General features: G+C 54.3%; 1 protein-coding gene across 3 annotated transcripts in view; it reads right to left on the bottom strand.

Annotated features, from left to right (window-relative positions):
* Positions 1 to 14900, bottom strand: part of RXRA (retinoid X receptor alpha) — a 134540-nt gene extending 119640 nt beyond the window's left edge. The window contains exon 1 of one of the 3 annotated variants that reach the window (XM_083375256.1): positions 14449 to 14900. In XM_083375256.1, the coding sequence (XP_083231382.1) occupies positions 14449 to 14476 (28 nt within the window). In that variant the 5' untranslated portion in view covers positions 14477 to 14900. The remainder of the gene's footprint in view (positions 1 to 14448) is intronic. The other 2 variants (XM_083375254.1, XM_083375255.1) reach the window with 2 other exon arrangements.
* Positions 14901 to 15140: the final 240 nt, after the last annotated feature.

Here is a 15140-nt window from a genome sequence, read left to right as displayed (position 1 = left end):
TTGTTCCCTGGCTGCAGAGGGCCCGTAGCACAGAGAGAGCGGAAGATGGAGGCAAATTGTATGGAGGGATCAAGGCCATTCTTCCCTCAGAAGACCAACAGGAGTTTCATGGTCTGGCAAGCACTCAGCCACACGGTGGTCCCTGACTCTTAACCTCCATCGAAATAAGTCCAACTGGCCACAACTGTACAGTCCACAGGTCGCAGCCTATCAATGTGTGCAGAGTGTACAAGAACAGGTTAAAAAGTAGAGACCTCACCCATAATCGCTCAGAGCCTTAACCGCAGAGAATTAAGAGAGCTGTTCAAAGGAAAATACTTGGCAGAAATCTCCACAAAGATTTTTCTTTCCAGGCTTCCAAATATATCTCAACTTAAGGAACTTATTTCTTTATCAAACTTTTTAATGCCACTGAATCATAACCAACTGCACCATAAAACTAACCAATTTTTTTAAGGAGAAGCACCACACATCCTAATTTTGCTGTTCAAAGTTTGAGGAACATCAGTTCAAAGACGTGGGGGGGGGAGGAGGAAGAGGATCAGTCGAACTCAGAAAAGGCCACGGCTGGCCAGGTGGCTTCCCAAACCTATCCAAGGGTCCCCAGGAGTCAGGCTTCACTCCGGGACTCTCTACATTGAGCAACTTCCCAACAGGACTAGTAACATTTCTCAGAGGAGCCTCTTGAAATTTCTTCAAATGATTTTCTTGAGCAAGGACCTGAAAACTCATCTTGCAATTTTGCTCAAATCGAGGTTGGCAAATTAAACTGAGGCTCAATTAAAACTGGATTATTGGGAAGGGGGGATGTGTCAATGCAGACAAGGATTCCAGGCCATTCACCCTAATCAGGTCATCAGTGGGTCAACAGGCATCTCCAGGGAACTCAATCCTCCACCTACCTCTGGGCATCAACTCCAATCAACTTTTGACATGATGGATCATTTTCCAGAGCACACTACAAACACCGGACTTGGTTTCCACCGCTTCTACTTGGTTTAGAGTTCAACCTGCAACAAACAGCCTCTTGAGCTGCCAAGGCAAGGGGGCAAGAGAGCTCACATCAAGGCACAGACGTTGGTCTTGCTGTTTATCATTCCAGCAATGTGGCAGACGGTGCCCTACAGGAAGTTACTGATGTCCAAAATAAATGTGCAAGAATCGAGGTTGTAATGAAAGCCCAGGAGAACTGACCTCTTACATTCTCCTCTTGGTTGTACAAACTGCATCCTTTCCGTTCAGACGTCTTCTGCCCTGCAATGGGTAGCAAAAAAAATCCTGCCGCTTCCTCCTCCTCCTCCACCAGCCCTGGCTCACCATCCCCTCTGTGCCTCACGTGGCAGGAGACACGGACAGCTTTCCTCGGAGATCCCTGCCCTGCAGTTTTCCCTGGCTGGACCGCTGTTGGCTCTGGATGACCCCCTGCCAGGGAGGCGGGTCTGGCGAGAGAGCCAAGAGGCGGTGGCAGCGGCAGGCCCCCCTCCCACCCACTTTAGACTACCGGGACTAAAGGTTAACTGCCCTGTCACAAGATCTCTCCTCTACTCCCTTGAGCCCCCCAACAAAATGTTGCAATTTAATGGACCACAGAAAGGATGCAGATAGATCATCTTCCACTCCCTGGACTGCCTCTCAGTGGTCTTGAGTTACGCTGCTGCCTCCAGACCTCACCTGCCCAGGTGGATCCGAGGCTGGCCCAGGCAAAACACGGGAGGAAACAGCCAGGAGGGAGGGAGGGAGGGAGGGCCTTCTGCAGCACAGATATCTTTCTGAAGCTGAGGCCCTGAAGATCACAGGCCACAGGGAGCGATCATAAATAATGCCAATTAATTAGTGCTTGCTCTCCAAGCACTTTGTCAAGGAGCTAATTAGTCCCCTGAAAAGTTAAGTAAGCTGATCTTGTTGGCAGGACTTTGTGCATGGGCGTGCCTTCACGGGCTTGAGGACCCTGCCCACCACGGCATTGTAACAAAACGCCTTTCTGTCAGGAAGCTGCCCAACTCATGATCCCGGGTCAGAAGCCAAGGAGCAGAGAGCCAAGGAGTTAAACGCATCTTTGCAAAGACAGGAGGGCTCCTCACAAAATCTGGGGGTCAAAATCCAAAGTAACACCTTTTGTCGAGACTCAGAAGATCCTAGTCCATGCTGGAAAAGTGCCATCTGCACGCTTACGTGCGGCACGAACACGCACACAGCCCCAGATGCAAAGCAGAACAAAAGCCCGTGGCTCCCACACTTCCAAGCAGCTGACTTAATGCACCTTCAAGTCAGCTTTTGGCTCCTGGCAACTGCTTGGACCGGTCCCTGCAGTTTTCCTGGAGAGGCATGCTAATTCTTTCTTCTCAGGGCTGTCCCCAGCGGGCCCTGAGCCTGAGGTGGGACTAGATTGGTCTTCCTTTACCTACAGAACCATCAGCTGATTCCAGATGCCCTCTGGTTACAGGACTCTTCAATATCTTCATCAATGACTTAGATGAGAGCGTAGAAGGGGAACTCATCAAATTTGCAGATGACACCAAATTGGCATGAACAGCCAACACCCCAGAAGACAAACTCAGGATCCAAAAAGATCTTGACAAACTTGGACAATGGGCCCTATCCAACAAAATGAGCTAATGTGGAGAAAAGCAAAGTTTTACATTTAGGCAGGAAAAACCAAATGTTTAAGTACAGATTGGGTCAGACCTGGCTCAAAAACTGCAACTGTGAGAGAGACCTCGGAGTCCTAGTGGACGATCACTTGACCGTGAGCCAGCAGTGTGCAGCAGCAGCCAAAAAAGCTAATACAATCCTGGGTTGTATAAACAGAGGCACAGAATCAAGATCACACCAAGCATTACTAAGAACACCTGGAATACCACAGCCAATTTTGGTCACCATACTAGAAAAAAGATGTTGAGAGCTTGGAAAAAGTTCAGAAAAGAGCAACTACGTACTATCAAAGTCCTGGAGACTAAGAGATACGAAGAAGGGCTGCAGGACTTCCATTTGGCTAGTCTAAAGAAAAGAAGAAACAGGGGAGATACGATAGCAGTACTCCAGAATCTGAGGGGCTGCCACCAAGAAGAGGGGGTCAAATTATTTTCCAAGCCACCAGAAGGCAGGACGAGAAACAATGGTTGGAAACTGACCAAGGAGAGAAGCAACCTGGAATTAAGGAGAAACTTCCTGACAATGAGGACAATTAACCAGTGGAACAGAAGTTGCCTTCAGAAATCGTGGGCGCTCCATCATGGAAGGTCTTTAAGAAGAGACTGGACATTCAACTGTCTGAGATGGCGTAGGTTCTCCTGCTTGAGCGGGGGGCTGGACTAGAAGACCCCAAGGTCCCTTCCAGCTCTATTCTATTCTAAAATATGAAGATGCCGCTTGGCAAAGAGAGGTTGTTTGAATGTAAACTCAACCTGGAATTCCCACATTCGAGAAACATAGTTTAGATGCGAGCAGGAGAACACGTCCCCCCCTGTCTGGCTTCGGTGCACAAAAACAAAAGGCAACTAAGGCAGTTGTTTCTCCTTGCAGAAAATGAGGACAGGAGAGCGGCTGTTTTAACAAGTTGGCAAAACCCAAGTCTTCTTGCCTTGTAGAAGCAAGAGCCCGGGAGCTTTCCTCTGCCCAAACCTCTGCCATCGTCACTGTGGTCAGCGGTATGGAGAAAGACTGGTCAGCCATTCATCTGGAATGGTAGAGGGTCTCTGGCTTGAGCAGGGGGTTGGACTAGAAGACCCCCAAGGTCCCTTCCAACTCTGTTATTCTGTTCCAAAAGGGTTTTGCCAGTTTCCACCTCCTCCCCAGATTCGCTTAACTGGAAATGTCGCTGAGAACTGGGATTTCTGGCTTGAATGGCCTGCTTGGCAGGGAGGTACAAGACTTAAAGTGCCTTTGCAATAAAGGGTTCCCTTTGGATTGGATGAATGGCTCTGTCCGGTTTCACGAGGCACAAAAAGGCACATTGGTTCTGTATCACCTTTGAGACTGCATCAGCTGCAATAAAACTAGGATAGCACATTTGGAATTCTCTGCTAGAAGTCAAAAGACAAGCCTTAATCCACGCCTCTCTTAAAAGCAAGCCGAGTACTTGTCACGCAAAGTCTAAATAAGGCCTCTTAAAACACTGGGGATTATCCTGGAGATCCCCGTCCTCTTTCCTCTTCCGCTCCAGCTCAGATCTGCCCTGCCCACCACCACCTTCCTTGCTTCATAGGGAGCAATACATCAACTGCTGTGACAGATGTGTCTGTTTTCACCCAGCCTGGGAGTCCGATGCACATCAGCGTCTTGGAATGCTGCAGTGTCCTTGTGCAAACAAACATCTGATCGGATGCTAAAACAGGTCCTCGAGCATCTCCCCTGCAAGGCAGCTGGGAATGTCCTGGGTGGGGCACAGCAGGGTCACCCATTAGCAGCTGAGACAGAACATGGCGGCCCAGGGTTGTCACCGAACATGGGAACAAACACAAGGGAGGAATGAAACAGCCGTCCAAAGGGCACCGGAGCTCTTCCAGCAGCCCAGCGGGGATTAACCTATGGAGCCCTTTTCTTCCGCACTTAAGGCAGCCTCAGGCAAACCGGCCTTTCAAAATCAAATCTGAAACCCACCCTCAAAATGTGGGTTTGATGGCCATCTGTTGGGCAAGGCACGAAAGGAATACCTCTCCCAACAACCAACAGCCAGAGCAAGCCGTGATGATGCCAAAATGACAATACCCATGTCAATCACATCACCCTGCAATGCTGAAATCGTATGTTTGCAGGACATCACCAGTTTGTCACTTGCCTCCAGTCAACTCTCACAGGTGAAAAAGCAGCCACCTACACAACGGCTACAAAGCCCCCATTTAGCTGAGTCTGGACGAGAAGCCAGTGGCTGCAAACTGGGCCTGGGAAGGCTGGTGAGAAGTGGGCAGAGCAGGGCGGGACGAGCAGCGGCAAAGCTGCGCTTAGAGGCTGGGAAGGGGTTTTAGCCTGAAGCCCACCGACTACTAGCTTTGCCTACACCAGATCTCATTCACAATGCTGCCATCTGCAGAAGCCATGCTGGGACTTTGCTACTCTGAGCTGATCCTCTTCTAAGAGGAATCGCAGCTCTGCGTCCTGGTCCTGGGCAACACTTGGAAAGCTGGAAGATCTCGTCCAGGCTGCTCTGACTTGTTACACGGGGCTTGTGGAGTTTCTCTGCGTTTGGCACTTAACAACAGGCAGGGCTTCCTACGCAACAGAACCCACAGCTGATGTTCTTACCAACGTTGCACAAGCTACTCTTTGCACCACCTCAAACTTGCACTCAAGGCCTGGGAACTGGAAAGCCAAAGAGTGAGTTGAATGTCCCCAGCAACAAATCCCAGTGTCTAATGATTCAGGATCTTGACAAGATGGAACACAAACCAGTAAAAAGGATTTTAGTGGGGACCTATTGAAGGGACCCACCTTTGTGTGGGTAGAAAACAAAGACATAGGTATAGGACTGGGGAAATCCTACTGGATTTGGTACCTTGAGAAGAATCCCACCCATCCGGTTGGGTATTTTGGTGGAAATGAGGCAGCTGCAGGAAAAGCCAATGCAATTTCTAGGATACATCAACAGAACTTGTTTCTCTCTATTCTGCCCTGGTCAGCTCACTGCTAGAAAGCTGCCTCCAATTCTGGGTTTTAGGAAGGAGAGGAATGATCACGAAGGAAGAACTTTTGAGGAACAGCTGGATGCATTTAGCCTGGAGGAGAAATCGGTAGAGGTGAACGGCTGTCTGCCCATAGTTCCTCCACAGACAGGACAAGAAGTGACGGGTTTCTGTTACAAGGACGGAGATGGTGGCTGAGATTTCGATTGGACATCAGGAAATGCTTACGGGGGGTCAGTTCGGTGTAGCGGTTCAGCTCCGAGCTCCAGTCCCGCCTTGGCTTCAGAGCCAGCTAGCTGAGCGGCTCTCCCCAGAAGAAGCAGGAGCCCCTCTTTACTTTGCCTCCCACCCCTCCCAGGAACCCCCCCAGAAAACTTCTAAAATGCCTGCCCACCTGGCACTGCCGCTCCCCTGCTGCAGCTATCGCCCTCACCCCAGAAACAGCTCTCTGGGGCCCAAGAATGTGGGGCTGCCCGCCAGGCCTGGGTAGTCCAGGAGGGGGCCAGCTTGGATGCCCCTGAGTCCCGCCCCCCCACCCCCTGCAAATGGGAAATCCAGAACTAACCAAGGCCTCCAGGTGCACGCGCGCGCACACACACACACACACACACAGAAATTCAAACCACACTCTGAAGTCTTAACTGACTCACATATGGATATGGGTCAGTCAATGGCCCTGGCCCTCTGTGTCCTTCACAAAGGAGGAGGAAATCGTCTGTTTATGCCTTGAATTCATTGCCTATCAAAAGATTCCCCACAAGGCACAAGTAGCACCTGCCCATCTTGGGTGCCACTTATGCAAAAAGAGGCCACAGGATGTTTGATCGGATCTGGAGGCAAATCCTTCCACCACGTTTCAACTCTGCTCAGGAAAATATCGTGGAGCTGTTGCAAGTTTATTGGGAGGTGTAGCCCTCTAGGACAGCTTTGTCCTTGTTGGCCTCCAGAATTGGAGGGGAACAGTCCCACAGTGGACAGCCCATTTTAAGTCTCCTAGCAAGGCCTACCTCAGGACCGCAAGGAAGCCACATGCCTCCACCGAGGAGGAAGAGGAGGGATGAGGGGGCAGAGTGAGCAGAACTACAAAGGTTTCATTGCCATAACTCAAGCCAGCAGAGAGTGAACTTTGACTGAACACACGATTCGCGAGTTGGGGTTTGTTCCCCTGTGCTAAGACTGGCCCAGGTTCCCATGGCTGGAGAATCCCAGCGGCCCCAACCCAGCAGCGGACATTCCTCCACAGGGTCAGGATGACCCCTTCTGGGCTGAGGAACGGTTTGAGGTTTTTGAACCGGTCCAGCTTGCAGAGGACCCGACCACCTTTCTCATTTGGGCCAATGACCCAGCCTGCTCTGCCTATTTGGAAGTGCCAATCCATCCCTTTCCTTCCTTGGACCAGGAGGAAAAACGGCTGCCCTCTTGAAGCAAGGATGCCTTCATTCTCCCTCCCCCTCTGAGGTCTCTGCAGGGCCAGGGGGGGCAATAGGGGGGCTAAGGAGCAGAGCTGTCCAGCTGCAGCCGGGCTGGGCAAGGGTTCAAAGCAGGGGCAGAGAAGGGCCTCTGTTCCACCCTCTCCAGGCTCACAGCTGTCCCAGACCGAAGAGCCTTCTCAGCAGAGCAAGCTCTGTCCTTAGCCCAAGGAACGGCTCTCCTACCGTGCTCCTGCCTGGCTTCGTTGGCCGACAACCCTGTCTCTTCCCAGGAGGTTGGCCAAGGAGGTCATCCAGAGGACTGGAAAAGCTGCAGAGCAGGAAATTCAGCTTCTGAGAACTTCCTGCTGTCATTGGGGTTTAAAAGAGAAGACATGCTTCTGGCCCTCATGGATCAGCTTGACAGCAGCTAGAGGAAACCGGTGCTTGTGACCTTAAGCACTGACAGCTCCTGGGAACACCAGAAGCTAAAGCCGCTGGACCTTGCACTCCATCGTCCGCAGAGCTCAGTTTGGGTTAGGAACAGGGCCAGGCGCTCATGTCGTGGTGGGCCTCGGGGGGGGGGCATGGGAGGCTTTCTGCTGGAGACCCCATCAGATTGGCTTCCCTCTATAACCTTTCACCTCTCCAAAACCTTCATTTCACCCAGTTGAGAAAAAGAGGGTGGGGGAATCGGAGTTCTGACACCCCCTCCCCAGCTTTCCAAGGAGCACAAGGGGGTTCCAGCCCTGAGGATGAAAGGCCGCAGCCTCCCTCCCCCTCACAGAGGCAGGCCAGCCCCTCCTTGCAAAGGCAGGGAAAGATACCTTCCCCCCCCCCGCCCGAGACCCAATATGTGTTCTTCAAGCTGGGGGGCTAAGAAAGGCAACAGCTGGTGGGTCTCCTGGCCCAGGTGGAGGGAAGGGAAAGAACTCCACTCCAGGTGTCTTCAAGGGAATAACCTCCACACCCCCTTCTCTGGGACTTCACTGCCCCCCAAAAGACGTGCCCTCCCGCCACGTCAAGCTGCCACGTGTGGGAGTTGAAAAGGCTCTAATTATTCTAGGGAAAGGACCGGCAACAATGGCCCCGTGGAGCCCCACCTGCTCAGCCCCCTCATTGGACCTCTGCAAACCCTGGTCCTCATGGCCACAGAGAACAGCCTGAAAGCGCAAAGAGAAGTCTGGGGTCACAGCCGTTGCCCTCAGCTCCACTGTCAATGTTTGCAGCAGTGACATTTGAACCGTCTCATTTATCGGAACCATGACATCCACAGTGTCCATCAAGTCTCCCTGCGAGATCCTGAGCTCAACTTCTTCGGCTGAAGGCTGAGTTGCCTTGGTGGAGACAAGTGTGAGCCACTAAAAAGCCAAAAACCCGAAGAGGGCGGCAGCAGTCGGCAGAGCACAACCCGGGTCTGTAGTTGAAAGGTGGAAAGGAAGCAAACGGCATGGAGCCCATCTGCAGATGCAACACACCAGGCGGCAGAATATAAATATGAATATCTGGCTGTTTTAAAACAAGGTACCCCTGCCAACAACCCACCCGAGTGCCTATCTCCCACCCCAAGGAAGAAGCGGGCATCTCTGCACGTGGGGCACAGGGGAGGAAAGTCTGGGGGCATCTCGGCAACCATGGACCGCACCACAGCTGCTTCTTCTGCCAGATGTGCCTGGCACCACAATGCAGGAGGTGGGGGAGGGGCAGATTTGCAAAGGACGTCTCTTATGGCTGGAGCAAAATCAGAGCAGACCAGGAGAGAGAAAAGTCCTTGCATCCCCCCTCTTCCTCCCGTCCTGAGTCTTATCAACCGTTTTATCAAAATTCCATTTTGATGCAGGATTGCAGGGAGGAGGGGGAGAAACCCTGGCACAGCCCCACTTTTTTCCTGGAGCACAAAGGAGGGAGACGGTGTGTGTTTCCTCCCAAACCTACCCACGTCCATCGTTTCTGCCACATTCCCACAAGAGAATAACTGCTTTTCAGCTCCTGGGAGCAGCTGGTATCGGAGCACCAGGAAAGCCTCCGTGGCTTCTGTCTCCCAAAAGATTCCTCCCTCTCTGGAGTCTGGACAAAGCGGAGGTGCCTTTTAAAAGTGCCCCGGTTAAACCCCCACGGATGCAATGGGGAGGAACGCGGCAGAGATAGAAATGAGTGGGACAGGCTGGGAACAAGGGGCTTCCTAACTACAGGACAAGGCAGGAAGGACCCTGTCCTAGAGGGATTTAAATTGTTCAAAAGAAACAGATCTAACAAAAGAGGAGGTGGAGCTACATGGTATGTAAGAAATAAATACACCTCTATAGGAAAGCAAAAGAACAAGGATGAAAACTTTCTTGAATGCATTTGGGGTAATATAAAAGGAGAAAGGAATAACACTGCCACGGGTATATTATAGATCGCCCAACCAAACATTGATGAACTTTTGGCTAATCGTTTAGCTGAGGTCTGCGGGAAGCACACTACAATAGTAGTGGGGAACTTTAACTACCCTGAAATCAACTGGGAGACAAACTCTACACCTAGTGGAAGACCGAACCGATTCCTGATGAACCACTTTGTCAGTCAGAAGGTAGAGGAAGGAACTAAAGGGTCAGCTATACTGGACTTAATTCTTACCAGCAGAGATGAAATGATAGAGGGGGTTGAAGTTGAGGGAACTTTGGGGGACAGTGACCATATAATATTGGAATTCAACATAATGCAGATACATGCAATAGAACAAAGTCAAACTAGTGCCTTAAACTTTAAAAGAACTAATTTCAACAAACTTAAAGCTTGGAAAGGATTCCATAGACCAGGGGTGTCTGGATGCGTCATGCCAAAACCGCACCCACCCCATTGCCAGCAATGGAAAAAAAGTTGTGAGATGTTGCAACACGTCACGTGACGTTGCGAGTGACACTCCTGCCAATCCAAGAAGCTTGGGAAACTCTGAAAAATGAGATTATAAAAGCCACTGAAAAAGTAAAATAAGAGACCCCAGAAGAAACCAGTGTGGCTACTTAAAGAACTTTCTGATAAACTGGGCAAGTATTAAAAATTGAGAGAGGGACACATAACTAAGGCAGAACACCAACAAATAGCCCAAATCCACAAAAACGAAGTCAGGAAAGCTAAGGCTCAGACTGAATTAAGGCTGGCAACAAATGTCAATAACAATAATGAAAGTTTCTTTCAGTATGTAAAAACCAAGAAAAAAGTCAAGGAAATGATCGGTCCACTAATGGGAGAAGATGGCAAGGAGAATAATCAGCAGGGAGAAAGTGGAACTGCTTAATTCATTTTTTGCATTTGTCTTTACACAAAAGGAAAACAACAGTTCAGCCTCACAAAACAGTACCGTAAAAGACAGATTAGGAATGTAACTCAAAATAAGCAAGAAAGTGGTAAGACATCTGTCTACTCTAAAGAAGAGTTCAGTCAATCTTCAAAAAAGAAAAAAAAGGGACCCACGGAACTATAGACCAATCAGCCTCACATCAATTCCTGAGAAAATCCTGAAAAGATAATCAAGCAACGGATCTGTGAACATCGAGAAACAAGCAAACTTATTACTAGAAACCAACATGGGTTTGTCAAAGACAGATCATGCCAGACAAACCTTATTGCATTCTTTGACGGAGTGACTAAATTAGTGGACAATCGACTTCAAAGTAGACCACAAGATGGAAAAATGTGGGATAGGCAGCATCAGCACCAGATGGATTTGTAACTGGCACTCAATGGAAGTACATTTACACGGAGGGAAGCAAGCACTCAGCGTTCTGCCTTTGGCCCTTTGGATGAGGGGATAGAAGGGGAACTCATCAAAGTTGCAGGCAACACTAACGCTTAACGCTGGGGGGAACAGCCAACATTTCTGAAGACAGACTCAAGACACGGGCTGGATTCACACGCGCCACGGACCCAGCAGCGGTAGTTTCCCAACACAAGAAACTTCCTAAGCTCCCATCCTGCCTCTCTCTCCTGCCCAACCAGCTGCTGCTCCGGAGGCCAGATTCGGCCCCTGACCCCGAAGGCTCGGCCGGCGCCGGCATTCACACGGCATCCTGAACCCGGGCGGATCAGACAGGCCGGATTTGCGCAAGAAGCCGAGCCGTCCAAAGTAATAACCCCCGTTAAGAGTGACCGGGTTTCCCCTCTGCCCGGCAGCTGCGACGAAGACCACCCCCCCCCCCCGCCTTCTCCGCCGCTCCCCGCCTCGCTCGGCGTCCGGCTACCCGGAGGCTGCCCAGCCTCGCCCTCAGCGCGCCCCGCGGCCGGACTTGGCGCTGACCGAGGCCGCCGCGGACGACGCGCTTTCGGGGCCGAGCGGCAGCCGGGCGCCCTGCGGAGGCCGCGTCAGTCCCGAAGGCGCCTCGCCCCCTCCCCCCGCCCCGCCCCGCCCCGCCCCCAATGGCCCACCGCTCTCTCCAGCCCCCCCCCTTGTCCCGCTCAAGTTTCTGGCTCCCAGCGAGGGGCTTGGAAGGGCGCAGCCGCTGCCGCCCCCCGGCCCGCTGGGCTTGGAAGGGAGCCCAGGCAAACCAGGCGCGCCGACTGCGTGAAGCCAGGCCTGCAGGAACCCACGGCCACCGGAGTCCCGGGAGACGGCTCCTTCCTGCCTTCCCTACGGCCGGAAAGCAAGCAGGTAAATTAAGTCCAGCTCCCACGAAGAAGGGCCCCTGCCCAGGTGCTTTCCCGACAGACAGACAGACAGCCCTCCCTTCATGACTCAGCCAAACTTCCAAGCCCTGAGCATAAGCTTAATGCAGCCGCTGCATTCCTCACTACTGCCCGCTGACTGGACCCAGGTCTTAATGGGATGACACCCAACAGGTCAACTCTGCCTTGGCACAAAAGGGAGGGAGGGAGGGACGGGGCAGAGCCCTGGCACTGTGTGCAAAGACGCCAACTCGGCTGGGAGGCTGGACGCTCCTCGGGAAAGGAGCACAGCTGGCTTGAGTACAAGACAAACAGACCCACAAAAGTGTAACCAGCAGCGATTTCTGTTTAATAAAGAAAAATAGACAAACAAATTAACATTTCAGTAATCTGTTGTGTAACCAGAACAGTGGCCCTGGATGCCCAACTGTCCAGCAGGGGATGGGGTGCACAACACCCCCCCCAAGGTTCCCCCACAGGGTAATGGGAGCAGCAGAGCCCCCCCACCAGACAGGCAGATGCTCCCTACCCAGAATCCTTTGGGGCAGCCCCCCCACCGAGGAGCCTGGCTCTGTGTGCCAACAGCAGCAGTAGCTGCAAGGTACAGGATCCTTCTGTGACATCACAGCCCATCAGCCAATAGTCAGGGCCTTATAGCAGGGAGACCAATCTCACTCAAGCTGCGGCAGGGCGACCACAGTGGGGGAAAAGTCAAAATCACTTAATTAGAATAGTGTTAATGAAAGCTAAATACAATTACCGTGTTGTGCCCAATGGTGGCAGGAAATATTATCACCCAGTGACAATTCTGGAGCACTGGACCCTGGCCCTGGGCATCTGCGCAGGCGAAATCTGCTACCGAGAGACCAAACTCCTGCCTGCATCACCTGGATCAGAAATGCACAACCGTGTGACCGTCTCTGGTCCTCCCTGCATCAGCCTCCCAGAGATTGTGAATCATAGGTTGCTGTGCAAATGCAACAAGGCACCTCGCTGGCTGTCAGCAAATGCCCTAAACGGCACCTCTCTGAGCCCAGGCGTGGGGCAACTCTGCCCCATGTGCTTTCCAGGCTCAATTGGTTCTCTCACTCAGCCAATTCTCTGGCTTTGGTGTCAGCCTGAATCATACTTTAATCACACGGTTTGTGATTAGCTAATTAGCTCTTGCTTCTCGGGAGGAAAGCCATGGCAAACCTAGACAGCACACTAAAAAGCAGAGACATCAGCCTGTCAACAAAAGTGCATATAGTCAAGGCTATGGTCTTCCCAGTTGCAATGTATGGCAGTGAAAGCTGGACCATAAGAAAGGCTGAGCGCAAAAGAATTGAGGCCTTTGAACTCTGGTGCTGGAGAAGACTCCTGCGAGTTCCTTGGACTGCAAGGCGATCAAACCGGTCAGTCCTAGAGGAGATCAACCCTGACTGCTCTTTAGAAGGCCAGATCCTGAAGCTAAAACTCCAATACTTTGGCCACCTAATGAGAAGGAAGGACTCCCTGGAGAAGAGCCTAATGCTGGGAGAGGTTGAGGGCAAGAGAAGAAGGGGACGACAGAGAATGAGGTGGCTGGATGGAGTCACTGAAGCAGGAGGTGTGAGCCTAAATGGACTCCAGAAGATGGTGGAAGACAGGAAGGCCTGGAGGAACGTTGTCCATGGGGTCACAATGGGACGGACAGGACTTCGCAGCTAACAACAACAATGATTAGCTCTTGACAAACTACCACAACAAGCGCAACCATTCTCTGTGGAGCTTCAGCTATAGAATTGCGGGTTTTCACGGTAAAACCTTCCTTTCACTCTGCTTCTTGCCTTCAAAACAGAGAAGGGCCAACCAAGCAGGAGCGACGGACATGATATCAAACTAAAGAGTTGTTTACATGCCTGCTGAGCCCCAACCGACCCCCCCCCCACACACACACAAACACTCCGGAGCGCCTCTGCCTCACACCCACAACAGACCCAACACGCCCGCTGATGCTCGCAGTTGTCAACAACACTTCCAGCGGCCTCGGGGCCTTCCGAGGCTCCAGCCTTCCTGCCCCGGGCTTTGGAGGCAGAGTTCGCGGCGAAGCGGAAAGCGCAGCGCAGGCCAGCCCCGCCGCCGAGCTCTGGCCGTGGCCTCCCTCCGCGTCGCTGCCGAGCGCGGCCCCTTCTCGCCCGAGTCTCCGCGCGGCGCTCCCTCCCCCGGCGGCCCTCCCAACGCCTCCCCGGACGGACAGGCCGGCCCGCGGACGGCTTCGGGAAAAGCGGCTCGGTCGGCGAGGTTCCGCGAGGCGGAAAGCTGCGGCCGGCCCGGGAACAGGGCGGGGAGGCGAGGCCGGAGCGCGGCAAGTTTGATGCGGCGGCGGCGGCGGCGGGAGGGAGCGCCGAGGGGCGGCCGGGAGGCTCTTCCGAAGGTCCCGGCGGTGCCTCTAGAGCAGCCGGGCCGGGCAGCAGGGTCGCCCCCTCGGGCCGGGGCGTCCCGGAAGCTTCAGCTCCCCCCCGTCGCGGGCCGCTTCGGCCTCTCGCCCCGGTCTCGCCTTGCCGGGCGCCCGGGACTCGCAGACCTCCGCCCCTTGCCGCCGCTCCCGGCAACTGGACTGAGCCCGCCCGGCGGCGAGGCCTGGCGCCCGACCGAAGCTCGCAGCCGCGCGGAGAGACGCGCCGGGCCGCGCAACCGGCAGAGGCGGCCGCTCCCGCCGCCCGGCCCGACTCGGGGCAAAAGAGGCGGCCGCTCCCCAGCGTGTCCCAGCCCCCCCCCCCGTCCTGGAGAGAGAGCAAGCACCCGCAGCGACTCACCCAGCGGGAGGAAGTGTTTGGTGTCCATGTCCGCGGCTTAACTCATGCCCAGCGGCGCGGCGGGAAAGCGGCGAGGCCAGGCGGGGGGGCCGGTGCGGAGCCCGCCGAGCCAGAGGCGCAGGGAGGCGGATCCCGGGGCGGCCGGCTGGAAGGGCCCTTCCGCCTCTCTCCGCCTCGCGCTGGCGGGTGGGGGGGCCGCGGCTCTCCTCCCCCCTGCCGCCGCCGCCGCCGCGGCTCTGGCGCCTCGCTCCCCCTTCCCGAAGGCGCGTCTGGAAAGGCCGCCCGAGGCGGAGCCGAGAGGAGCCCAGCCAGGCCGCGGAGGGGCCGCAACGCCGCGGCGGAGGGAGTTGGGAAAAGTCGCCCAACAATGTAACTCAAGTACGGGACTTGTCTCAGTGCCCGCGCGCGCCCGCCGCTGGCGGCCCGGGGGCGAGCGAGGAGCGAGGCGCGCGCCCGTCCGCCTCGCGCGCTCCCCACGCCCGCAGCTGCCTGGCGGAGGGGCCCGCCGAGGGGGAGCCCGACGGCCGAGCGGCCACGGCGACGGGGCGGTGCGCGGGGCCGTTCCCGGGGCGGGGGCTCCGGCGGCCCTCCCCGCGCGCCCAGAGGACCGGCTTTCCCGCCCCGGCTGGCGCGTCCGCGGGCTGGGGGGGCGACGCCTCGGGTGCCAGCCGCAGAACGGGGCTTCCTGCGGG

This window comes from Vipera ursinii (genome assembly GCF_947247035.1).
Source record: "Vipera ursinii genome assembly, chromosome: 16".
In the NCBI taxonomy this organism is placed as follows: Eukaryota; Metazoa; Chordata; class Lepidosauria; order Squamata; family Viperidae; genus Vipera; species Vipera ursinii.
This window is presented reverse-complemented; position numbering and strand designations above follow the sequence as displayed.